The sequence below is a fragment of the Lagopus muta genome, chromosome 16, assembly GCF_023343835.1.
Source record: "Lagopus muta isolate bLagMut1 chromosome 16, bLagMut1 primary, whole genome shotgun sequence".
Taxonomy (NCBI): domain Eukaryota; kingdom Metazoa; phylum Chordata; class Aves; order Galliformes; family Phasianidae; genus Lagopus; species Lagopus muta.
Genome location: NC_064448.1, coordinates 11,128,457 through 11,155,328, shown reverse-complemented (window position 1 = coordinate 11,155,328; position 26,872 = coordinate 11,128,457). Strand labels below are relative to the sequence as shown.

The following is a 26,872-nucleotide window of genomic DNA, read 5'->3' as shown; positions in this document are numbered from 1 at the left end:
AAAAGTTGCCTTCTCCAACTCCCCCAACTCTCTGGTGACAGCAAAGGCATCCAGGCTCTGTACTTCAAGACTCCCTTCTTCAGATCACTGATCCAGTCCTCACCTCCTCCTGATCCTCAGACACGTGTTATCATTGCAGAACCAGCTCAGCCCTGATTACTTTCCAGCCCCTTTATCTTTAGACAACAGATGGCCCCAGAAAGTTCTGGTGTGCAAAGCATTTTCAAGAGCCTTAACTGCCCTAATTATGCAGCATTGTCATTAGGTTGGTGATTTAGATCTGAAAATCTGAAGTCCTTCATCATCCACTGGTCTGAACTGACACTCAGAACCTGGCAGCTCCACAGGCAGGGATATTTGTGGAGGCAATCCCAAGTCCTCATTGCCAGAAACCTTACAATTTTAAAACACTTAAAGCAAGCTTGAGAAATTCCCAGCAACGACTTTGAGGTGTGAATTTCCTGGCAGTCTGGCTGAGTATGGTGGACAATTTTAAGAAGTGCAGTTCTTCTGCATTTATCCATTAACATTTAAAGAACTATAAATTATAATGGACAGATCTATGGACATTTACGTGTTTGCAGGCATAGTTACAGCTGAAATGGTGAAACGGAAAATATATAAATGTGAAAGAGAAAATAAAACACAATCTACTGGAAAGACATGATTGAACACAATGGCTAAAAAAAAAAAAAGTGGTAAAAGAAAAGAATACAACAAAGCACAAAATTACCACAGTGAGTGTCTCAAGAAGCACCATCCCCTGCTAGGTACTTACAAGTAATAGGAGTAGGAGTATGCATTTCTTCTAAATATGGACAGCCAGCCAGACGAACAAAATATCCAAATGGAGAAAAAGAAAGAAAAACGCATAATTAGATTTATATGAACTCGATGCTATTTTTGGAAATACAAAGCATTTGTGCTACCACAGGTAGTGAGCTACTTTCCCCCAGCATTGCTGTCAGGAGCTGTATGTTCACAGGGAATGGACGCTGAGCTGAAGATAGAACACAGGTGTGTTTTCACTTCTGCTACTGACTTGCATCGCCATGAACAAATCCCTTCACTGATTTCTTCCTCAACTTGACCATGTCAGCAACATGGACGATGATACTTACCTTCGCCTGTGAAGTGCTTTGAGACTTTAGGAATGGGAAGGATTATGTAAGAGCTATCAATATGAATGACAACAAGTAGGAAAGTGGCAGTGCAAAAACATCTCAATTTCAGAATATTTAGACAATGAACAAATTGTGCAATGACAAATCAAGCTTCATCAAACTCTAAAATGCAAATAGTTCATTAACAATTCAAGCATCACTACATATTTATAGATGATCACTGGGGGGATGTATTAGCTTTCTGCGTCAGTGTGATTAAGCTTTTTCTGTTCGTTTTTCTACAAAGAACGTTTTGCTACAGCAAGACAAAATGAGTCCTGGCAATCAGTCATGACTGAAGAGGTGATGTCATCCCTTTCATAACTGGAGAAGAACTTAGAAAATGCCGCTGCACAACAGGTGTGCTAGTACAGATTAAGTACCTTGCTAGTACAGCAAGGCATGAGGCAGCATCAGAAGTGGCTATCATGGTCAAGGCAAGGAAAAACAATGCAACCCTGTACACATCCTTAAAGCGCCATCCTTGAAGATACTACGAATACAAGGAAATACAGACAAGTAGAGATGCAGCACTCAAGTGTCCACTTTTATGGTTGTTCTGAGTAAAATTCCCTAGGTACACACAGAAACCAGATTCAGCAGGGCTGTTCTCAGCCCACAACCACTCTCTTTGCTGTGCGCTTCCTGAACATACCACTGTTTGCACAATTGGCATTTCTTCTCTCATTAAAAAATACAACTTGCCCCATTTCCTCACATATTTACAATCTTTTGCCCCATGAAGAGATTCCCTCTGGGCAAAGACAGCTGACTACAGATGTAGGAAAGGATTACTCCAAAATGACAAGTTGTGTTTGGTGGTGGCCCTTGCTATAAACCTGACATTCAGATTCCCGATACACTCCAAGTTATCTGAATAACTGAGTCCAAATCACACCTGAGCACACATTTATAACATAATGCCAGAGTCCCCTGAAACTCAGAAACCCTATGAGTGATAGCAGTGCATCAGTTGTGGTGTACTGATTCCATTGAGCTACACTGTGAAAGTTTGAGCTCTTCTGAACCTCCAAACAAAGGGAAAGCCACCAGGATGTGGCAAACGAAAGCCCATACAGCTGAACCCCCTACGTGCCCTGACATATTCCTTAATTAAACTCTTCTGCTCTACCAGGGCCAGGCTCCTTGCAGCACTACCAACTGGAATCTCCCTTGTGAACATCTTGCTGTACTTTCTGCTTTTCTCATGCCACAGCCATTGGACACGTGTGATCACTCAAGGCTCAGTCCTCATTCAAAAGCTGTGCATCCCTCAAGATGCAGAGGAAAGCTCGAAGAGATTTATTCCTTAAAGAAACAGAGGAAGGCAAAGAAAATGAGGATTATATTTTGGGACTGGACATATCATTTTGGCTTCAATCCACCCACAATATGCAACCAAAGATAAGGACCTCCTAAGGACTATGTTAAGACTAACTGTAAAAATTGATCTGAATTATGGATCACTAAAAACATGACTTGATCCTAGAAGGTACAACACAAACTGAAGATCCTGCCTATCATCTGTCTTCAGTAAGAAACCAGGAGGTTCTGGGGTCCCTGAGCATTCAAATATCCCTATCCTGATTCCATCCTACAGCTTGGGTACACTCTGATCAAGACACTCTTGAATTGTATTTTATTAGTTTAAAATAACAACCTAAATCCTAATCCAGAATAAAGCACTGGAGTTTCCTAGAAGGAACCAGTAGTCCTAGACTCTACATAGCCCCAAATCTCCTTTCTTGCTACCAACAGCACTTTAAAGAACTTATTTACAGTGCACCCGTGACAGGCTGTCTGATCCAATTTTTTCAGTCTTATACTTAAAGGGTTCAGTAGAGGCTTTGTCTGCTCAGATGCACAAGCCTGAAAAGTCACATTCTTTACTCCAGGGAAATGCAAGTCACGATTACAGAGGAGTTAAAGCTGCCCAGATGAAATCAGAATTGACCAGGACCTAATCCTTCTGGGGTGCAAAGTCAAAGGGTATTTCCTCCAGAAACAGGATTTGCAGATGCCTCGGTATTCTAGTTTCAGTGCATTTTTATTAACCGGTCCTAGATTCTCTCTTCCACAAATATGTTTAACCTATATGAAGTGCAAATGAATGAACTCTTTATATTATTAGTAATATCTTGATGCAACAAAAATTAGGTACTTCAAGGTATTCTACATCTAGCTGTTCATGAAAGAAAGCAATACATGCAGGCAAATGACCACCAGCTCACATGCTGTAAATTAACAAGCTAAAGGGAATTGCAATTTAAAAATGATGATATTGGAGCTGCAAAAACATAACTGGTGTAGCCAGCAGGTCCCCAAAACCAGGAAAACGTCATTTTGGTTTTAAAAGCTGTATGACAGCCATATTTATAAGAGAACCTCACATACACAAACAAATATTTAACACAGATGATCTGTCCACTCTCTAATGCCCAACCAGCTTCCTGCTCTTAGTGCTTCCTCCCCTCTTAGCCCCTTCCAGTGCTCTGTACTGCATAGCTTCATTCAGGAAATCCATGGCTGTGTCTGTTATCAATGAACTATGAAGTCCTGCTCCACGAACAAACACCACTGTGATACTTGCCAGCTTCATTTGAAGAAAATGCCCCAAATGTATCTAATTATTTTTCTGCATTGTTGCTTTGCAAGACAACTGTCTTGTACACAGAGGCATTAGCCTCCATTAACTGAAAGGGGGATCTCTTTTGAAGTAAGGTTAATGCAAAAACCAAACTCCAGAGCTTAGGTTTCTAACATTTCTCTTTGTAAAACACAAAGAGAACACAGTTGCTGTTCAGCTGCTCTCTCAGACAAGCTTTCAGCTGTGCTGCTCCAGAACTTCAGATTAATCTGTGGTCCAAAGCAGCCTTTCCCTTTATAATATCTGCTCCCAATCCACAGTGGTTTACAAACAAAATGAGCCCAACAGCTTTCAGCTTATATTTGAGGAGTGCATGTCCATGCACAGCCCCACACCTCGGTGTGATGTGAGTGGTGCTGCCCCGGGGACAGCAGGGCTGACACAAGCAGCAGTTCTATCAGGTGCCCAGACATGGAGAGCAGGCACCTCCAGAACCTTTCCATGCACTGTGACAGCTTCTAAAAGGGAAAAGGTTTGAAAGTCGATGAGCCTGATTATTTCTTATTACAGTGCATATTCCAGTGGGTAAGTCAGCAAGCAACAGTGAGTTGGCAAAGAGATGCTGCCTGCTGACTCTGCCTGTCTGCTTTCAGAACAGGGAAGCATAAGGCTCATAAGGGTATTTTCACCCTTCTTACTGAGCTGCTGGCAGACTGCACCACAGCAAAGACTGTCCTCGGGTAATAAATTCCTGGTCATCATGAAAAATCCTTTTCTGGGTCTTTTCTGCCCAGCAATGCACATAATTTACAATAATAACACACTGTGGGGCAGAAACAAAAGATGTTATCAACTCCTAATAGCTTGTGGAACACACCAGGATGTTCAGAGGTGGCACCACCTTATACGTCACGGTGGGTTTCCTCCTAAGTTTTACCTTTCAGGTTGTACAGCTTTTCTTAAAGAGCATTTAGAAAGGTAGCAGGAATGGATGACAGCTGGACATTAAACAGACCAGAAACACAGGTCAATTCTTCTTGAAGTTCTTTTTCAGTTTGTTTGTTTAATTGAAAGCATTTGATTTTTTTTCTCTTTATGACCAGGGAAGCTGCAGGGAGGCTGGAATCGGAGACAGCTGCACCATTTGGGCTTCACAATAAGCACATGTGCAGTAGGCATGAGTACAAAATGCATGCCCATTTGTCCACAAAGTCTGATGCGTTTACACACACCAAAAAACGGACTCAGAATCTAGACCGTCAACCTTCATCTGAGTCAACAGGAATTCACAGCACTCAATACATACGTGATCAGTTTTGCAGAATCACAGAATGACGTGATTTGGAAAAGCTACTGCAAAGTCGTTGAGCCCGACCTCCTGCGTAAACCAGTTCCACCCACAGACAGTCCCTCAGGGCTTCATCCAAGGCAAATTTTTGAATTTCTAGAAGAAAAAGATGTTCCAATTTCCAATCCCTTTTGGCAACCCTCCTATAGACTGATCTGTGTGTCAGCTCTGTTACTGTGCTGAGATTCTGCAAGAACTGGACAATGCATACCCACAGCAACCTCAACAGTGACAAGGGAATAAACACATGCCTCAACCTGTTGGCTACCCTCATACTTGCAATGCCCGGGATGTACTGAGCTGCCTCCAAGTGCATACTGCTCATTTCTGTTCCATTCCTCCTCCAAGACCTCCAGCTTCCTTTCTGCAGACCTGTAGGTTGAGTGGGGTTACTCCATACCACAGTGCAGGACTTTGCTAGACTTCACAAGTTTTCCATAGCTCTTTTCTCCAGCCTCCTGAGTTCCTTTGCAAACCCAGCGCCCCGCTCCACATGTGTAGCACAGAGTCAGTGCATGTGCCCTCTGCCTTATTACAGAGAAAATCTTGTCTAGGTTTAATTGCTCCTCCTATTTTTGTGTGATTGAAGCACATAACTATCACTGAGAAAAAGAAATATCCAAGGAAGTTTCACTTTGCCAAGTCTCACTTCTTACAGCAGGCCAAGAAGAATCTTCAGTGCTCTCACAGGTCCCACTACATGCTCCCTAGACAAGGGGCTGCCAGGCTGGCTAGCTCCCATTTCCTTTGAAATAAAATTACTGATGAAAAGTAGAGCTCTCTTTAAAAACACAACTGGTAAAACCACATACAAAACACATCCTCTCCTTATGAAAATCTCTAGGCGATTTGCTGAATCAGTGTATTACACTCTTCAAACAGTAGCAGCTACAATGGCCTTCTTCAAAGTAGAAGTGCAAATGGTCCACAGAAAATCACATAAAATGAACTCTTTGAACAAATGTCGTTATCAGACACGTCTTGTGTTTTTAAGTTTTATCCCCCTATAAACTAAACCTTATTCTTGCAAAGAATACTAAGCCTCCGCAACATTTTCATCTTCTGTTCCTTCTCTTAGATCATTAACTCTCTGGAGTAACAACCATATTTTTGTTGCTCATGAAATATCCGGCAGAACAGCCATCTCTTCTGTGACCACAACTTCTAAGTAGCATTATATAAATATATATTCACTGCTGCCCCCGGTAACACAGATGGAATGATTTATGTCTGCCAGATTTAGAGTTTTATTGAAACAGCAGCATTCTAGCCAGGAGGTCCAAGATGTAAGCAAAGCAGAAACTTACCTTCTCTTGATGGTAAGCATTGCTCCTAAGAGAATAATAACAAACATCAGAAGCCCAGCTATAACTCCAGCCATTTTCACTGTGCTGTCAACTTGCTTTTCTGGCTCCACTGCATTGGAATTCTGGGTGGAAGCTCCTTAAAAGATGGAGGGAAAGGAGGGAGAAGATAAAGAGAGAACTTGTAGAAAAATCTTGCAACGATCCAGTTTTCATACTCATTTGAAAGCCTAAGAACATATTTGCAATTATATTGCAGCAGGCCATCTCATTTACTTTCTGCCTTTTAGAATGACCAAAGCCAAATTTCAGGGCGGTGTTAGGGTGCAAAATCCCAGGGTAAGGAACTAATATTTTGCAGTATTGCACTATATTCAGGAATTTAATGTTGTGATGCATTCAGCATACCCCCAGAAGCAGAAGGATTAACAGCAGTTATAATTTTCATCCCAAGCAGTTTAAGTGAAGGTGCAAGCCTTACTCATCAAAATGGTGGGTGCAGAAGTTTGCAGTTGTATATCCCATAATACCACTTGCAGAAACTTTTTTTTTTCTTAAACCAGAACAAATTTGTATTTCTCATTATTTGGAAAGCCTGGCTCGTGTGACCACACCATGACAGTCACACAACTAACAAGCATCAGCCCAACTTAGAGAGCCCCCTCCACATCGCCTCATGTATTCCATGCAGGAGTTCTTCTGTGGCTCAGGCAAGGAAACTTTCTTAAACAGCACATCCTACACACCTAAAAACGACATTTACAAAGCATTTCTTCTTTTACTTATTTGTTATAATCTGACTTCAAGAGTCCTTAGCCCTGCAATAACGTAGTATGCATTATACACCTTAGCTTTACCAATGTTGTCACAGCTGCACATAATTTTTTCTAAATAACACTTAAAGCACAGAGCTCAATTTCGAAAGCCTTGCAAGACTGGAGTTGTGGGTAATCTGAAGACTAAGTCAGCCTATTTTTATTATATTCTTAATCTATGTAACTACTACTAAGAATAACATATCTGCATTTGGTGGAGTTAAGTGAATTCATGTTGCTTGAGATCACAATTCTGTCTTGGGCTTCACCTTTGCTGCTGGCATCAGCCAGGTCTTCCCCTGCAGATCAGACACGGAACAGGCAATAAGAGGTGAAAGCAGTGCTGTCATGAGAAGACAGTAATGCTCTGCTCTTTTCACAACTCTATTGCTGACCTCCTGGAAAAGCTGAACTACTTCTGCTCATGCAGCAGCTGCTCATGGCAAGGATATTCAATTGAGCCCATATATTACTGAGACAGTAGAAAGCCTCACTGTGTTGCACTTCTGCCCCTTTGCCACTTGTTAGTATGTGTGAGGTCTGAAAGATGAGTCCCATGACCACGGCCACGCCATGTAATACAGGCTTGCGAGTATGTTCCGAGTAAGGCCCAAGCCAATGGACCTCCTGGGACGAGGATCAGATCTTGAATAAAGTATTACATGCTCCTCTCATCTTATCTTGAAGGGTAAACACAGAACAGTGACACAATAAATGCAAAACACGAAAACTCACCACATGCAGTGATAAAGGTATGATTTCAGCTTTCCTAAAGCTAAGCTGTTAATCTAGTTTGCCACAGGAAAATCCAATATTTACCAAGCAAGAACGTTCTTTGCTGTTTGAGGCACACATGTAATTTTCAGCTTTCTGTCCCTGACAATTGCACTGCTCTGCAGCGTCCACCAATTTTCCCATTCACTTAAGAGCTCAGCAGTAACTTCTGTGCACACATCTAAAATACACTGAAGGGACTCCTGAGCAGGAAATAAAATAGCATATCAGCTGCATATTACCATCATTGTTTGACAACATCTCATAGAACAAATCTGTCCAAGAAGCAAGCTGTATGTCATTGCACAGGCAATCCTGATGCTATTGTATAACAAAATAAATTATAAAGGTACAATTTCACCTTGAAAATGGCTGAAACTCTGTTTGTTTGATGTGCAAATAAGTAGCATTCCAAATTACCCTTCACTTGTGTTGCAGTTACTCCTATGACCCTAAATGATAGGTGTTGGAGAATCACTTACAGCCACGGATGGTGCAGTCAGACCCACCCATTTCTGTTCCATCTGAGTGCCCTCACCAATTGTGAGCCATGTTAAAAAATAAAAAAATAAAAAAAAATATCAGAATGTGCTGTCAGCTCCATCCTCTGATTCTCTGGATTGGTTTGATTCTGCCAGGCTGTTGCTTATTACTACAGGCAATGTGTGCAGAGTGTATTTTTATTTGATATTTCTCTTCCCATTGTAGACTAGTGCAGCTCTAGAAAGAGACTAAAGCCTCATTATCCATCCTGACACCTACACGCTGTAGTGACTGATTCACTCGGATCTTCTGTGCAACTCTTCCTATCTATCTTGGCAAAGGCCAACGATTCCTTTAGGCTACTAGTCCAACCATTTGGAAGTTGTCTTAGCTGATAGCGCCGAGGAATTGATAATATGACAGTGCCAGTAATTTCCTGAGCCTCGCATTCTTAAATCTTTGCAATGAAGCAATCCCACAGAAGTGCACTGTTCTCTTGCCACTCCATTGTAATTTTCCTGTAGATGCCTAAACCTGCTATGGCTGCGCCACCACCATTTGGAGGCAAGGAGACCATGTCATTGCTGGGAGCAGGAGGTCCATGGGCTGTTGTGCAGTTGCAGAAGATGGCTTTTGCTGCTCCTGACAGAAACAGTTTAGAATTCAGTTCTGCTTCTCTCTGTCACACATGTGGACCTGAAATCTTCTGGGCACAGAAGCCCATAAAAACTGGCTGTTTCATTTCATAAGAATACCTTTAAAAACGCTTTTTCTTCTGAAAAAACAATGTTTATATTCTGTTTACATCAAAAGGGAAAAACAAAACTACTATAACCAGTTTCTAGCAGTGACTTCCACCACATTTCCTAGGATAAATTGTTCCTCGTAACTGCAGCCTGGATGCCGGTACAGCAGGGTGCAGCACAGGTCACTGCTGTTATTGCTGTGTGTATTTCAGTGGCACCCAGAGACCCCCACTGAAGGCAGGACTCCATTACAGTGCACTAACACGAGCAGGACAATTTCCTGCCCTAAGCTTACTTTCTTAATAGGGAAGCTAAACGACAGACAACAGATCCCAAAAAGAGAATACCACAGCTCCCTTGACTCCCTGTCTGTGTTTTATCTACTAGACAAGTTGCAGCTTTCAGGGATACATGTGTATGTATGTTTTGTATTTATGTACTGTACAAAATGCACTGTCCTATAAGTGCAGCCAGGGCACGGATCTGACTTCCACAGGCACTGTCATTTACAAAGCACTCCATTACATGTTCATATCTGTTTGAAGACTGCAGTCCTTCCCCACTGACCCAGTCTGCTTTGTTGTTTCAGCTTTTCACAATTCCCAGAGTGAGATGTGGCATCTTGCAGACAGGACACGGCCCAAGCTATGTGCTCTTGGGAGATGCTGCTCCCGTGTCACTGCAGAGATCAGAGCAAATGTGTTCTTTGCAGCCACTCACTCATCTCACCAGGCAGCAGGGGTTGGGCTTATGGCTCAGCGAGCAGCAATGGCTTCAGTAATTTGCTCACAGGCACCTGACATCTACCCCAGCCATCCCGTTGTGGGCGCAGACACCTGAATCCCGGACTGCTGCAATATCTGACTACTGACAAAATGGTTTGGTGCTGCACCAGATCCTCGGGCTTTCACAGCCTTCTGATCTTCCCGCTGCTCCAGATCCTGGTTAAAGCTGGCACTGCCCTGGCTGATAACTTAAGGACGGGAATTCTGAAATTCCAAATGAATCCCAGCAGAGAGGGCTGCCACTTGTATTCCAGAGTTAGATCTGCCAGATGATTTCTTCAGCTGAAAGAATTTCTGCCCATCAGGAAGAGCTGACTGCTGCTCTGAGCTGGGAGATGGCTTGCAAGTGATTCCAACAGCCAGAATTCGAGTTCTTGAAGAGGAGACAAAGCCTTCCTCAAAATACTGGGAAAGTGAAAAATCTTCCACTTACCAGCCAGTATTCATTCGCAGCATTAGACATTTCTAGACTGATATTCGTACCTACTTTAAATCCTCTAAATGCTCATGCAAGGTAAGTAAGACTTAAGAGGATGCCTAGGGTATCGGACAGCAGAGCTGAGCACTGCCATTTTGAGACCAACAGCCATCAGAACACAGCACCTTTCGTAAATGGGGGAAAGGGAGAAACAGAGGTAGGATCTGAGTGGAAGATAGCAGTCTTACACCTGGCAATTCAGAGACTGATGCACCTAAAAATGAGCAGTGCCAGTGTCAGGGATGCACAGACAATTACCTGGTGAAGACTAGGCTTGGTCTTAAAATTGTAACACCAAATAATTATTCCTATGGGGAGAAAATCACTTTTGTAACAAAAACTAATCAGAAAAATTACCTTAAAGTTAACAATTAACCCAGAAAAATTAAGGAAAAATAATGGGTTAAAAGTCTTTAGGAGTTCAAAGAAGCTGCTCAATTAATCAGAGTAATTTCTTTGCAGCATATAATGGCTAGGCAGTGTGCTGAACATAACAGACCTGCAGGCTGATTTCAAAAGACAATTATTCTCCTTTCACTAGTAAACAATATTTCCTATTTTTTTTCCCTTTCCTTTTACAGCACCTCCTTCGCAAGTAACCTTAAAATATTCAAAGTAACTTTGCATCTAGAATTATTTTCCCCTGTATTTTCAGATTATATCTACACCTCTGAAACTCAATCTTAGATAACCAGACACAAGGGCAGGCCTCTAACGACAACACCTCACCTTGGCTATGCCTTTGGTTGCTGCATTTCAGCAGAAAGGAGCACCACCACCACTCTCACTACACATCACATTGCTGTGCCAATTTTCCACCCCCAGTTACTGAGGTCTGCAAACAGCACAGGATTACTTGCTCTGGCTTCAGAGCACGAGACATTCTCATTTCTTTAAAAAAGCTCAAAAGGAGTGGAAAGAATGATGAAAGCCAAAAGCTTTCAACCATATTCTAAGTGGAAAGAGCAGCAAAACAAAGCAGTCCTGGACAGAGACTGAGCAGAATTTATATGAGAGATTATCAGGCATACAGGTTGAATCAGCAGGAGGATGAGGGTAAACAGCAAGGAATCAAGATTAGTGTTACTGAACTGAATGAGAATTAAAAAATAGCAGTAAAAGAATAATTGATTCCGGAGATTCCAGGTAAATCCGCCACAAAGGCTTTTCTTCTCCTGTTTTTCTTCCTCTCTCTTTGGAGCAGAAGCACTTAATTTGTGCTAACAGCAGATATACGGCCCCAGGAATGAGAAAGGTTATTACATTTGCTTGAAAGAAGAGCTGGGATAAAGAGCAGCCGTTGTGATGTCTACGAGCGATGTGATGGTTCAGAAGGTGAAAGCACATTTCCATTTTAACTCTCCACTTATGCAGAGCTATTTAAAAACTGACTTTCAATTATTAAAAAAAAAAAAAGAAAGAAAAAAAGAGCAAAATTTCTGAAAGTCCAAATTTACAGATGCGACTTAATTTTTGTGCGGTCTCAGGTATGTGGAGCGGGATCAATCTTTTGACTGATGCAGCCAGAAGCATTTCAGCGCAGGATGATGGCATGGATGTAGAACAGAGCTCACACTCTGAATAACAACTAATTAACCTTCTCACCAGCCAGTGCCCGTTACTCTGCTCTCCTCATGGTTATCATTAAAACCCCACAGCCAGAGCAGCTGCAGAAATTACAAAAGCAGCGAGCAAAGTTCAGAGGTGTGGATATAACAAAGTGTGAAACCAGGGCACCCCCAAGCCTGGCTGACAAGGGTGGTCTAAGCACCATGGTGGCCTACAGAACCTATGGCTAAGATCTCACCTGCAAGCTGAGGAGGAAGCTCACTGCTTTCCAGTAAAAGGGATCCACGTAGTCAATGCATGAGGGAGTCCGTCTGCATACATATGCTCTATGTGGGCTGCATGAGATCTTGGGAAGCTTCCTGCGCTTTGCTAAGTTGAAGCAGCACTTTCAGACGTGTCTTGAAGAAAGGTTGGGTTTTTTTTTCCCCCCTCTATTTCTATTCTTCTATTAAGAATACTCTTCAATTAAGAAGTGATCTGTTCCATGCCTACCTCTCTTGTGCCACTGCCATCTCTCATACTATCTCTTACATGTCCAGTTCTTCAAGGCAACTGAGCAGGTCCTGCATTAGTAACCCTACCTGGTTCCGAGTATGGGCTCATGGAGAAAGCTATGTTAGACCTTTGTCTGGGCTCTGCAACACGCCATGGCCTCCAGGCTCAGGCTACCAGGCCCTGCTCACCTCTGGCTTCATCGCTCTCGATGTTCTTCCCTAACTCAGAGTTGCTTCATTAGCAACCTGGGTAAGGATGCCCTCGGGACACCTTAAACCCCTCTAAGTCAATCTTGACACCAAACTGAAAGAAAATAAAGCAGCTCACTAGTTGAACATGCATCCAAATGCTAAGAAGCTTTGATTTCTCTTCCCAGCCGGGAGTGTTCTTCAGTAAGAGCAATACGAGTGTGTCTGTTATTAACAATTAATTAGAATGATACATAAATTTGTGCTAAAATAATAACTTTTTGAAGGCTGAGACTTCATCAAGGGAAAGAAAAAAAAGCACGTTCATGCTTCTAACTTAAAAATGCAATGCAACCTTCTGAAATAAATAGCAGAAAACAGAATAAACCTGTCAAAGGAGTAATATTCCAGTGTATCAAAAGACAAAATGCAATAACAAACAGATTTGAAGTGGGATTAAATCTGTTTAAAAAATACATTACCTGTCTACGAAACTAGAATATATTTCAGACAAAAATTGAACTGTCTTATATGAATTTGAGGGAACAAAAGCTATTAAAGAAACAGCTGTCACTTGCAGCAAAACTGTTTATGGTAAGAACTTTTTTCCTCCTAAACTTTCCCATTTCTTTTGCATGTATTATTTCATTGGTCCCCTTTCAGACCCAGATCCATTTTTGAGGTCTCTATATTATCACATATTCATCTTCAAGGCAGTTCCCTTTTCCGCTGTTAATCCTCTGCAAAAAGCAGGACTGTCTTTTTCAATCTTAAAAGCATTTGAACTTCAGAGAAATCTCAGTACTTTTCTGCCCAGTATCACCACAGCTGTCCCTACGTGTGGTTAATAATTGCTGAGTAAGGAAAGTCTTATCTATATGGGGATAATCACGTAGTATGAGAAGAGGTGCATTCCTACAAAAATGTAACCCACTCCAAAACTGAAAACCCAACTCCCTCTTCCCACCCATTTGCATTCATCACACACCACTCTGTAATGTCCCAGTAGGTCATCCTGTGCACATCAAATTAAAGCAGTGGAAACTATTTCCACAAGATGATGTGTATTTCTCTTCTAGACTGAAATCTTCTGGAGCGATGCAGAGGTGCCAGTTGCAGTATTATGCAAGTTTACAACACAAAGGCTTTCATGTTCAAACTACAAAACACTTGAGAAGCTCTGAGCTCCTCCATTAGTGACCTGTAAAGGAGCTTTACACCATTTGATTCTGCAAAGCCTCTGATTCCTGCAGAACTTTGTGCAAAAACGACTTACAGAATCAAGTCTTCATTTTCCTGTCATCATATCCTCAACAGTACCACTCAGCTGTTTGAGCCGAAGTGTAATCACCAACCCCAGGAAAATGCAGTAGTTACTGTAATGTGAAAATGCAGGAGCATCTCCGTGCGTGCTCGGGTGTTCAGCCTCTGCAGAGGGCCAACAAGGAATCCATGGGCCTCTTCAGTCACGCTCAGAGGCTCATATGGAGATTAAAGTGCTCCTTAGGTCTCCAGACAACACTCTGCTAAGCTGTACATTTTACGTCGGTGCAAAGCAATTGCTACATGAAAGTCCCCTCTATATTGCAGTTTGAACAGCTGTAAAAGCATTTTCCCACACAAGCAAAACACAAAAAGAGAAGTCATGAAGCTGCTCAGACTTCTGGAAGTGGCAGCAGTCTTCCTGGTCCTGAGCTGATAATCACCTGTGCTCAGGAGGCCGGGTGGGTTTCGTGTGGTCGCCTGTTGCCTACCCAGCACTGCTAAGAACAAGCAAAACCGTTTCCAGGCAGCATGCACAAGAAAAACAAAAGGAAAAAAAAAATAAAAATGTACCTCGTAATGGTTATTAAAGTTCCATTCTTTCATTTGCAAGAACTCACATTTTTTAGAAAAAGAAGAAATAAATATCAAGAGATAAGGAAGCATTAATGAGCCCTCTGCCTCGGTTTCAATTACACCGTGAAAATAATTTAATGCACTTTAAGAATACAAGAGGTAATTGCTCTCTCTAGTAAGAGGTTGCAATTTTCTCTAATAAAGTGTCAATATAAATATGTTGCTTTAAAACAAGGAGAACAACCAAGTTATTTCAGAAAGAATGGGACACATTAAAGCAAATGCCATCATGGAAACCAAATGGCAAAATTAACAAACAAACTGGCTGAGTGAAAACTGCATGGCAGAGAGCTGATAAACAGAATAATAAACTTATTTTTAAAGAATGCCTAATGCTATGATATGCATCCAAGCAACTAATGCTATGAAAGATGACATTACTTCAGTAAATTAAGAAGAGAAGCAGACCATCCGAGGAGAGGTGGTTATGACTGGGAATGGTCAGAAATCTGAGATCAACAAAACTGGAAATAAATACACACATCGATACAGAAGGTTAATAATGCTTGTGGGTATGAAACATGCTGGCAAAAGAGGGAATGGCTACACAGACTGGACAAACGCAGACTGCTTTCTGATGGATTGCAAAACGTGACCTCAGCAAATGCTGGTGCCAAGTCCTTGCCGTTGGCCCATGGACATTAGTCAAGCCCCCTACTGAGGTGCCAGAAGGAAGGAAATGTGCTCAGCAGATGCACTTGCCCACGTGGGTATCTACTAGCTCTGCTCTGAAGGCTGCTGTACTTGGTGTCATGACCTTCTGTTCTGAGATGCTGAAACCCACCCCTGACATTTCAGCCAAAAGATGAACATCAGAGAGGCAAACCGTTGACAAAGGTCTCTCTTGGGACCAAAAGGACCAAGGTAACCTGAGCAGGAGCAGCAGGCAGGAGAAACGTGCAGAGAAGTGCACGTGGCAGATGAGATGCAGCTTCTGAATGGAGGGAAGCTGAAATGACAAGGGGTTATCTGAAGTCTACTTCATAATGAAGCTGAGGTCTCAGCAACACAAAAAGGGAGGAGAGCAAGCTGAGAAATGTCCAAAACTCTTAATGGACTAGAACACTTTTAAAAGAGTTATCTGAGTTCACTTTATTGGTTTTCAGGCAATGGGACATACAAAACAAATTGCCTCCCAGCCTGCTGAAGCAGTGACAAGTAATTAGAGCTACGCAGCTTCTGAGCAGGTGCCTTGCAGCAACACCCAAGATGTGCTATAATCCCCCAGTACCACACTGCCTAACACATTTTATTGCTTAATTACTCCCACACTCACGTTTACTGCCCTTGTTAATCCGGTACTTGAAGAGAACACTTGCCTTGCTTAAACATTCCTCAATTCTAATCTCCCTGCTACTGGCGTAAATCAGAACTCATTTCACTGACATTAACGGAGCTACTGGAGTGTCATGTATCCAGGAATGGAACAAAATTACACCAATAGCCAGAAATGAACTTTTTCTCTGGCATTAGCAGTATGCATTCACTTTTTTTTGCATCAATCTGCAAAACAAAATGCATTTTCTCTCTGGTACGAACTGCAGCTTGAGAGCTGTCAATGCTCAGATCAGCCTAGCTAACTTCAGCTTAACTCCAGGACATTCATTCTCCTTGCTTGTTACGGAGGACACCACACTGGTATCCCTGCTAGCAGCTCGGAACATTCTGTTGGAGGCAAACTGCAGCCTTGCTCTTTCTATCCTCAAAAAGACAACGATGCAAATAAAGACAAATACATGGCAATGCCACTAAAGATAATCAATCTAATGAGTAGACAGAAGATGACATAGACACAATAGGTCAGACAGAACATCCCAACAATCAGTTGTTGGCCACATCACAACATTATTACTGATTTGTGACTGTCTCCATCTATATCCACCCTAGCAGAGATGGGGCAGATAAGAAACCCCTCTACATGTGCTCAGATGGATGTAGAGTGGCTGAGTCCTTCTGTCCACATGGAGTTAATGTGGATGGAATTCAGCCCTACGACAAAGAGAGATCTTCAACTATGGAAAATTTCCAAACCACAGAACCACTGTTTAGCTTTGGTTCAGCTGCCCATACATCACAGGTGCCAGCAATGGACTGTTAATGGACCGTTAAACTATTAAGACTGTAAATTCACTTGTGGTGCTACACTGCTTGTGTGCTGCAGCCAATACTGTACAATTAAAAAGCCAAAATTGGCATGAAGCTAGCCACAGCCACATTCCAGTGTCCTTGTCAATGGTCAGGCATTGAGAAATACAAAACAGCAAATCACAGAGTAAGGACAAGGAAAAAAAAAAAAAAAAGAAGAAAAACAGGATTTCCAGACTCCATGTATACAGAAACAAGACATACTTATAAATCAAAAGCAATATCCATCAAAACAGTAATAAACACTAGTGCTACCATAATTTTTTTTTTTTTTTTTTTTTTTTTTTTTTTTTTTTCCCTTTCCCATTCACAATAATCAAGAAAAATCCTAAACTATAAGATCACCAAAAAGCTCTAAGCATCCCCAGGCTTTACCCATCTCTCTGATTTCTCCTGTCAAATTAGTATTAGGAAAAGGTCACTTTTTAAAAGGAGCTGGAGTTCAGAACATCAGAGTAAAGGCAGCCTGTCACTTCTTCTTGGTGACCCAACAGGTTAACAAAAATTAAATCCATTTGCAGAAGGCAGCTCAGGGTCAAACACTTATGTGAATCTTTCCAGCAGTACTCAAATCAGGCAGTGCAAATCAAGAGAACACAGAAGAATAGGACTTTTCGAGCTATACAGGTGTTTTTATTTGAACAGTAATCACAGAGCAAATATATTTTTAGTTAGAACAACAACTAACTCACATTCCTCCACTATCTCCAGAAATAGGAACCAATAAAGTAGAAGAAACTATAGGACTCCAGAAATGAATCAATCTAATTTCTCCGAGCTGATGAAGAGCCCTCCAGTCACGCTCTGGGAAGACCCAGAGGAGAATCATTTCACCCAAACTTCACCCACTCCTGCTCTTTATATCTTTCTACCACCAGAAGGCCAAAAGAAGATAAATTTGCAATGGTCACACCACTACCCATGGGCCAGGAAAACTGCAGGGGAACGGACGGGAGACTGAGACACAGAATGTTTGCAACCCAGAGCAATGAATTAAACGAAGATATTACAAGGAACACTTAAAGAGGAAACAACGGGAGGATATAGGGTCCACCAGAGCCACAGATGAAGGGGAGAGGGGACAAATGGCTCATCCTTGGCTGTCAGTGGTGACACAACTGCTTACAGCCCTGCCAGCCTGCAGCACCAGCTCTCTGATGGCAGCTGCAGGCAGTGCAGCACCTGCATCTCACACCCTGCTGACAGTAACAATTCTGGAGATGTCTTTACATAAGGGCAAAAAGAGTCCTCTGCTGCTACCTAGTAACTGCTTGGGGAGTTGGGGAGCTTCTTTCATCCCCCCAACTCCTCAGTAAGTGCTGTAGCAGAAGCGCACATGAAAAATTACCTAGAAGGAATTAATTTCTGCTACTGCTGCAAAACAGAAAGGACTAAAAAGAATGGGAAAAAAAGAAAAACAAAACAGGGTGATGCTTCTTAAAGAAAAAGAGCCGTGAGTTTCTACCCATTTCTTTTCAACTTCAGGAAGACTCCATAGGCAGTAATGGAGTTATTCCACGTTACAACAAAGCAGCAAGGGCACAGGATGCATTCCTGAGGGTTAGAAAAGGAGAGTTACCTCCAGCATGGCCCACAGCAATTACCTTAACATTTCCTTACAACTCATTTTGAGACCAGATACGTGTTGAGGAAGCCTTTTTACAGCTACTTGGTTTGTGTTAGGAGTAAATTACTTTACTGACACCTTTGCTGGCAAAGTATCCTCTGGGGTGACTTCAAAGTCCTTCGAAGAGTTGTTAAAAGCAACTCTAAACTCCAAGAAGTAACCCAGTCATTGTCACCATTGGTTCCCCAAGAGCTTGTGAAACAACCTGGGGATCAAAGCAGTGCGTCTTAACTTATTGCTGAATCATTTGTATTGGGTTTGCTCATGATGATGTCAGGTCTATTCTGAACTTAATGCGATGAAAATAAGAAATATTCTCCACGAGTTCACTGCACCATACCATGAAAATGGTGTGATGTAGGAATTGTGCCCCAGTGTGTTGAAGGTCAGGTTTTTCAAAACCCATTTAAAAGTCAGGTTTGCCTGAGATCTCCTTTAACTTATCTGCACTGTGTAGTTATGGAGAGAATGAACTTAGCAGGAAGCTTTTTCAATCACATTCTGCCAATAACAAGAGCAGTCCTCAGGGCAGGAAAGCAGTTGATAGAACAAATGAAAACAGGAACCACAAAGATAGAGAGACCCCGTCTTGAGAAATAACAGGGCCTACGCATATAGTGAAGTGGTTCTGGAAACTGACATTCTGCCTTCAATACTTTCCTTAAAATATAAAACTTTTTGAAAAGAAGCTTCTTCCCTGAGTAGTAGCTGTAATCTAGTTGTGTCACCACTGCAGCTTTCATAGTACTGGTGCTGTGGTTTGCATGGAAAGGAAACCCACGTACCTTTAGTTGCCAGCCGGACGCAGTTGATTTTTGTTTCCTGAAAATCAACCCAAAAAAAAAAAAAAAAAAGAGAGAGAAAAAGAAAACATCAAGGTGTGTCATTGGCCTATCTGCAATAAACATATTTCTCATCAAGAGTCACTAAAACACATAAGCATTTTTCTTACACTTCATCACTGAAAGTACCACCAACCGTTTGAATGGCATAGAACACTTCATACTAATGGGTTTGCATACAGCTGCTTGCCTGACTGCTGGGAAGTTGGATGTTTTTCCATACTCAATGTGAGGAATGGGCACCACGTAACAGCCTGATTTACTAATAGAATTTACCAGCTAAATGGCCTGATCTGTAGTAGGCAGACAAGCATTGGGTCAAAAGTACATGCAACTGTACATCCAATTTTCACGCACCATTACCACAAATTTTGCAAATTGGGTATTTATTTAAACACATGGCAAACAGACACCTAAGCAGTCATTTGAATATTTCAGCCCTCTGATATGTATGTGAAGCAGAACAGCATGTTGTATGGCTACTTCTGCCAAATGAGCCATTCAAACACAACCCTGAGCACCACGGCTTTTCATTGCAGAGCTGGGATAAAACCCAACGCTTTTGTTCAGTGCACCTCAGAGTCCCCAGATCTGTGTAAACAGGAGTTTGGAGCTGAGCAGCAGCGTTGTGTTATTTGGCTTAGCTAAAGGCATCCTCCTCAGGCCACTTCCACTGAAAACAAACCCTTTCTGGTATCCCCACGTTTTCATTCTGCAGCTCTTACTGGCAGGGGTTGCTTCTGCACGATGCGTGATCATCATCCAAATCTTCTGTGTTCCTCTGGTTAAAAAACTTTGTCAGGCAGTAATCTGCTGCAGGGTGTTCTTAGCACTTTATGACTTTACATGCTCTTGTGCATGTCTCGGGTGTAATGAATACTGCATAAATTACTGCGTGTGATAATGCCACATTAATATGGATGCTGCCTGGCTCTGGAAACAACAAATACACTGCTGAGCACCTTGCTCCATCCTCAAGCAGTTCAACAGAGGCTGTAAAGAAAATCTGCAACCAACCCTCAACTGCAAACAGGAAGGGGAAAACTGCAGACACTGCACAGGGAAATGCAGCACCAGTTCCCCCTGCTCCCTTATCATGCACTCATTGACTAAACTATTCCTTATTCCAGTAAACCCAAGGTATCTCTCTTTGGTTCACAAACTTCTCTCGCTCACAGAGCGGCTCTGCACATCTTGTACAACTGCTGGCACTGCAAAGCCAACAGAGCTGCAGAGCACTGCTGCAAAGCCATCACTGCCTCCTGTATAATCAGCCTGAATTGCCAGCTATTCTGGAAACCAACAATCTCTATTACTAGTGATGTTATATAAAGCAGGAAAAACATAGCCTTATTTTCAGAGCACAGCCTCAGCAGATAATGCAGGGAGTCAGAAGACATCTGATGCACTTCACAATCTATGCAAAGATGGCCTGGAAAATCAGCAATGACGAATGAAATATAATTGATATCAAGATAGTACTGCTGCAGGCTAAAAGTAGGTGGACACTGGCACACATTGCACACACTTGTGGAAAATTTTCTTGTGCGTCTGTTGCTTTCTGCTAGCTTCAAAGTGCAACAAAAGGCTGGAGAAATTAGTCAGTGCTGAGAAGAGGTGACAAAACAAAACCCAAAACCTTGTTAACAATGCTGTAATTGATCTCATTTGAGCATGTGCGTATTCCTGCACGTTGCCCTCCCACGGGGTAATTTGAGAAGACAGGATGCAGTGTGTTCTGTTTGCATTTACATCTACTTATTTAGCCCAGACAATTGTAGTTATTAGAAGACAGTGATCAGGCACTGCCAAAAGCAAGGGCAATCAATCACCAGAGGAACAAGACATCTGGACTTAATTTCAAATGGTGTCTTCTAAGGAGAAAAACATAAAAGAAACCTGCACAGCCACCAGGCATCAGCTACTAGAGATGTTGGAGCCTGAAGTCTGTTCTCAGTCCGTACTCCTGATGAGGGCTGATTATTGCTTTGATTTCCATTGAGCACCTCATTGATCAACCCACTGCTCCTCTCTTTCATGTCTCACAAAAAAATGAGACCTCCTTCCACTTACTGTATTTTTCTTTGATTAATACTGAGAATTGTTTGTCTGAACTCCTTTGTCAATACACAGAACAATTTTTTTTTTCTCAAAACAGCGAAACCATTTGCCTATAATCACATCTGCTTTCAGAAAAAACTCTCCTGGATTTAAATGAGGTGTTCACCAGAGTAAAGATGCTTCTGCTTAACCAATGGCAAAAGAGGAATAAATAACATACACAGATGGCTTGAAGGCATTACAAGAAAAATAATGAAAAAAAGGAATAGCAAAAAACTTTTATAAAAATAGTTTCCTAAATTTCAGTCTCCTGATTGTATCCATAGGCTCTTTCAAGTACTCTGATACACTAATCCCAATCGATCCCATCACAGAACTTTCCCAAACCCAACCACAGCCAAGACCCTGCTCCCACCAGCTGCAGTAAGATGCTTGCTTTGTGCTATGGCTGCAGGCACACAAATAACCCAGTGTAAGATCCCAGAACCACTGCTGCTTTGTGCTCTGGGCACTGCCAGGCAATGCTATCACAGACAGGATATGTGCAAGCAGTAAGGGAACAACGTAGGGATGTTTTAACCTAGATCCTGGAACTGGACAACTGTTTCATTTCAGACCCACATCCACATGCCAGGAGCTTATTCTGGCATCACACTGAATTCTCATTCTTTTCAATACGGTTTGTTTCTTTCCTTTTCAAAGAAGGAGAGCTGATGCCATCTACTAATTATTTAGACTCCAAAATATGCATTTCACTGAAGTGCACAGGATGATAACAAGACAAGTTCTGCCTTTGTTTTAGTACTTGGATGAGAACAACTTTCTGCAGGAAAGATCTATGAGGGCAGAAGGACATATGTTTATGTGACAGCTGCATCTTCACAACCTAAAAGGCCAAATGATTTTTTTTTCCTTTTATTTTAAAATGACAGCTTGCTGTTTACAGACTATGAACAATAAAATAAGCAGAGCTTTTTCATCCATCTGTTTTCACACCGTTTTTTTTTCTTTCCCTTTCCTTGGCTCTGATTATGACCCTGCATTAGCTCAACAGTGCATTCCTTGGCTGAAGCAGTCCCTGCCAGCACCTGCACATACCTGTTGCCCCCAGGTGCCACCCTGCCACAAGTCTCCAGACAGCCCCACCTGGGGACAGGCAGTTTTAACTCCTGCTGCTGCACAGACAGGTAATTACCAACCTCCTACTTGGCCTCAGCCACAGCACTCCATGTCCCAAGCCTGTATCGAGCATGCTTGTAGGCAGCTTGATCCCATGGGACAGGCACTGCCCTTCCATCCTCTGAACTTTCCGTTGTTCTTCTTCAGTTTTTCCCATATGTCTCTTTCTTATTCCACTGAGACCAATTGTTTGCTGTCCTTAAAATTAATCACATGCACAGAGTGTGCACAGTCTATGGACTCCCCTATAATTTCTACTGCCAGCTCAAGGAAACTGCTAGTTCTCCAGGAGGCTCAGCTAAACCCCGTATTGATTTTCCAATTATCAGTTATTTTTAGTATCTGTGTTATCTGGAGAAGTGAGCTTTAACAAAGTGGTTTGGGCTTTTATTATTTACAACAGAAAGTGATTTCAAGGATATTTAGTTTATTCAGTATCCACATCTCCCAAACTCGAGGATGACTAAACGATCTTATTCATACAATGAATAAGACTACCAACACTCAGCTTTGTGTCTTCTGGCTCAGGAAGGCCAGACAGATGTGGAAACAAGGACTTACAAAGAGTGAAGTGTATCCACAGCTGCTTTACTGCTGCCCCAGGAGCTCCAGCATGACAGTAAGAGGCAGTAAACATCACTGGACAAAATGGTACAGTTGAAATCACTGAGTCCTCACTGCTGTCTGTTTGCAAAACCAATGCAGGCAGATTTAGTAGCACACTGGTTTTCAGAATAGGCCTTGTGCTGAAGTGAAGTACCTCACTGGCTCTTTGTGAGCCATCTCCACAAGGATGAAGGTCATTTTCCTACTGGTAGCTCTGCCCATACCTCCAAAATCTTCCTTAAGTATGTGAGTAGACCTGTTAGCAACCAGGAATCCGGCCTGAAATCCCCTGATAATGATAAGCTGCCCGATTGTGCATGTAGTACAAGTCATTAGAGTGGAAAAAAAATCAATGAGAAACTCTGTAGAGTCCATCATTCCTTCAAAAATAATATTCTCATTGATTCCTGTGCTGCCACTTTTCACAAAGCTGGCCTGAACACATCATTCACCTGTTGGACCACCAGGCTGCAGGAGCAGCTGGCAGCATCCCCCACATCATCTCCAGCTGTGCTACAAAGCCTCCTGCCTCATCTCCCATTTAGAGGAAAAATGGCCAAGGGTTATTGATTGCAACTGTGCCAATACAGATTTCATTTTAACTCAATGACGTAAAGCACTGGAGCTACAGGAAAGATTTTTAGGAAGCTCGGTTTCCTGAGCTGCTCAGAAGTTCAGGCAGCACCCCAGGAGCCAAGGAATTCTCCCCACCTGAGCATGTTTGCTGGATCTCTAACTGGGCACCAACACCATCAATGGCTCAGACAAAGAACCTGGGGACAGCAAAATCTGTGACGTTTAACTCTGATTATTAATTCTGCATAATATCGCCGCCCAGGCCGCACCTTTCAGAAGAAGCACCACAGGGCTGTGCATCAGAGAGGCTGAGCTCAGGGTGGTTTTACAGGCCGGGAAAGCATTGTGCTCTGCCAGCAGCCATCTGTAGCAGGTGGCACCAGGACAACCAGCAAACATCACTTAGCTACCAGGCTGGGATGGCAGGCACACAGCTCCTGCCAGAACACAGCAAAGCCAGTTGTCTGCTCTTCCCTCTGTCTCAGTTCTTGCACTAACTGTCCCTAACAAATGATCAGTAGCTAATTGTGTTTCTCAACTGCCCTGTTATAAAGCCTAGAGTTTTTGTTTTCTTTTTCTTTCTTCCCCCCCCCCCCAGCCCCTTTTGAACTTTGACACTTTTCAGTTCAGCATCTGGCTTTCAATTGTTCCTAGGAGGAAAACCCGCACAGTTTGGAAGCGTTTTGCACAACAAAATGTTCTGTTCAGACCCTTGTCTGGAAGCAGCAACAGGCTGCCCAAACTTCACACAACTGCCCACAGAACTCAGAGAGCGACAGCTGTCAAAAAACAAGCACCACACTGCACGCAAGAAGGCAGCAAAGCTCGAGATCTGATTTTGCAGCAATTTGCTGCACTTGTTTTGCATCCAGCTGTTAATTATGTCCCTTTCAATGCAACAATCATGGCTAATGGTTACAGAGCCACAAGAACACCAAATGAGCACAACCCTCCACACACAGAGGAGATGTAAAATAACAATGCAGAATTTCTCTACCACCACCATCTCCTCCTAATCAAGCTTTTTGACCAAACACAGAATGTTTCCTCAAATTAAGCTCCCCCTGGAGCCCTCCATTTCCAAAGGAAGATGTTATGGTTCACTGCACGATGGCTTCTCATTGCAAGTTCCAGGTGTGCAAGAGAAGTTTCATCGTTCCAGATCTGTCAGTGATTAATGAAACTATAGAATATCCTAATTAAAAAATGAGCTGCGATGCTCTGTTAAGTTTTTCATGTGCAAAGGAACATAAGGCTGGATTTTAATTGTGCTAAATTGTTACTGTCTCATATTTTGCAGATGTGCATTATCTAAAAATGCCTTCCTGCAGCCATAATTTTTGGTAGGCTTTATGAAGACCACCAAACTGCCTCAGGCTGTTGATAAAAGTGAACACCCAGAACTCTTAAAAACAAATTATACTTGCAAACAGTTCTGGGTATGAAAGAAAACATTTACAGCTGCAAAACATCAGACGCAAATCAGATCCTAACATTTTAAATGAGTGCCTCAAGGACTCCATCAGGGCAAAACAAGTTCCACAGCTACTCACTTAAGATCCATATTCTGCTCTTGGACAATTCACCTATGTCTTTTTCCAGCAGCACTGCACTTTGAGGATACATCACCATATAATGTACTGATGTAAATTATTAACACAAGAGGCATTTGCTTGCTCAGACGTGAACTTGATGCTTCTCATGCCTTCACAAGCTGCACACAGACTTTTTGGATTACTTCTTCCTGAAAGGTCTTTCAGTTTCCTATCTGAGCAGCCCAAGTATTACCGACTTTTTTGAGTGTGGAGCAACCTGTCAGCTATAGAATTCTAGAAAAAGCAGGAGCTGCACATTACTGCTGCCTCACTCCAGAATGCCAAGGGAAGCCTACATTTCCATTCTTATTACCCAGTTATGGCACATTAGATTGTACTCAAGCAAATAAAAGTTTTTTTCATCCTTAGGGATCCATTCACTAGCAATTAACTATCACATAAGGGGGAGCTAACTAGAAACACAGAGACAGACACATATATTTCACAATTTCCTTCATAGAAGCAAATCTAAAATTGAATTAATTGATGAGTGCTGAATGGAAACTGTACCAACTAGAAGGGAAACCAAGGTGAAAAGCAGCACAGTACCGAAGAGATTTGTGCTTGTCAGCCACACAGCTGATACTCTGCAGAATGGTGATAAATGAAGGCAGTAAAACAGCATGACATGTTGAGAACCTTCACTGGCATTGCCAGCCTGTTAAAGGACGCACAGTCCTCTGTGATGCATGCCTGTGTTTTGGGTATCAAAGTCACTATCCCAAGTGGAGACTGAAGCCTTTACCATTCATCTTTGATTGATTTTTCTAATTTTGTTCTTTCAGAGGTGATGTATTAGAGAGCTTACCCATGTAAAAGTTGGATTCAGGAAAGCATTGGTAAATGTACTAAAAACATCCCTGTCTGCCCAACTTCTTCACTGTGTATTAATGCTATAAGTCTCCTCAGGAGGCTGGAGTGGTAACCTGCAACATGTCTGTGATAACCAAAAGCTACTGGGGGAGCCAGAGGGGATGCAGCTGAATGACTGCTTAGATTGGATCTGGCCTGCATGCTGCTAGCTGAACACATCTGCAGAATGAGGTCATAGGTCACAAACCACTTTCCAGAAGAATTTATGAGGGAAAAGAGGCCTTCAGTTTCCTATGAATGGATCTGTTGGGCATGATGTGTGTGACATTTGACTCTCAAAAAGGGGCAGACTATGTTTCCCATGCAGTCTTAATATCACACACTTAATATTACAAAATAACTATACGTTAAAAATAAAGTCTACGATACCCAAAAGGAGTAAGAAAGACAGGCACAAAGTTCCCTTTACGGTAAAACTTACATTTTGTTCAAAGTGAAAATCTCAACAATAACTGCTAAACTACGGCATGACCAAAAGGAGGCTACAAAGTAATCCAATTTAATAGCTTTTGGTAGTTCTCATCTCATCTCTCCTCTAAAATCACTGTGAACTGACGACTGCAAGGATGTAGCAGCTACATCTTAAAAGGACAACAGCCTCTACTCTGACATTAATGCAAGGAAAAAGATCATAAACAATCCACTTCATACATCATGTGCCAACATATGCCCTTTCCATCACTTGGCACTCCTACAGGCTTTCCATTGCATCTGCAGAGAAAGTTGAGTGAAGG

The 26,872-nt window shown here is 42.2% G+C and overlaps 1 protein-coding gene across 11 annotated transcripts in view; it reads right to left on the bottom strand.

Annotated features, from left to right (window-relative positions):
- The window catches only part of PTPRT (protein tyrosine phosphatase receptor type T), a 425,958-nt gene that overhangs the window by 64,187 nt on the left and 334,899 nt on the right, over window positions 1–26,872 (bottom strand). For 5 of the 11 annotated variants that reach the window (XM_048963311.1, XM_048963310.1, XM_048963315.1 and 2 more), the window contains exons 13-16: window positions 19,192–19,228; window positions 14,442–14,495; window positions 6,407–6,541; window positions 779–845 (exon numbers count right to left, since the gene is read on the bottom strand). In XM_048963311.1, the coding sequence (XP_048819268.1) occupies window positions 779–845; window positions 6,407–6,541; window positions 14,442–14,495; window positions 19,192–19,228 (293 nt within the window). Of the gene's footprint in view, window positions 1–778; window positions 846–6,405; window positions 6,542–14,441; window positions 14,496–19,191; window positions 19,229–26,872 lie in introns of all 11 variants that reach the window. The other 6 variants (XM_048963317.1, XM_048963319.1, XM_048963320.1 and 3 more) reach the window with 3 other exon arrangements.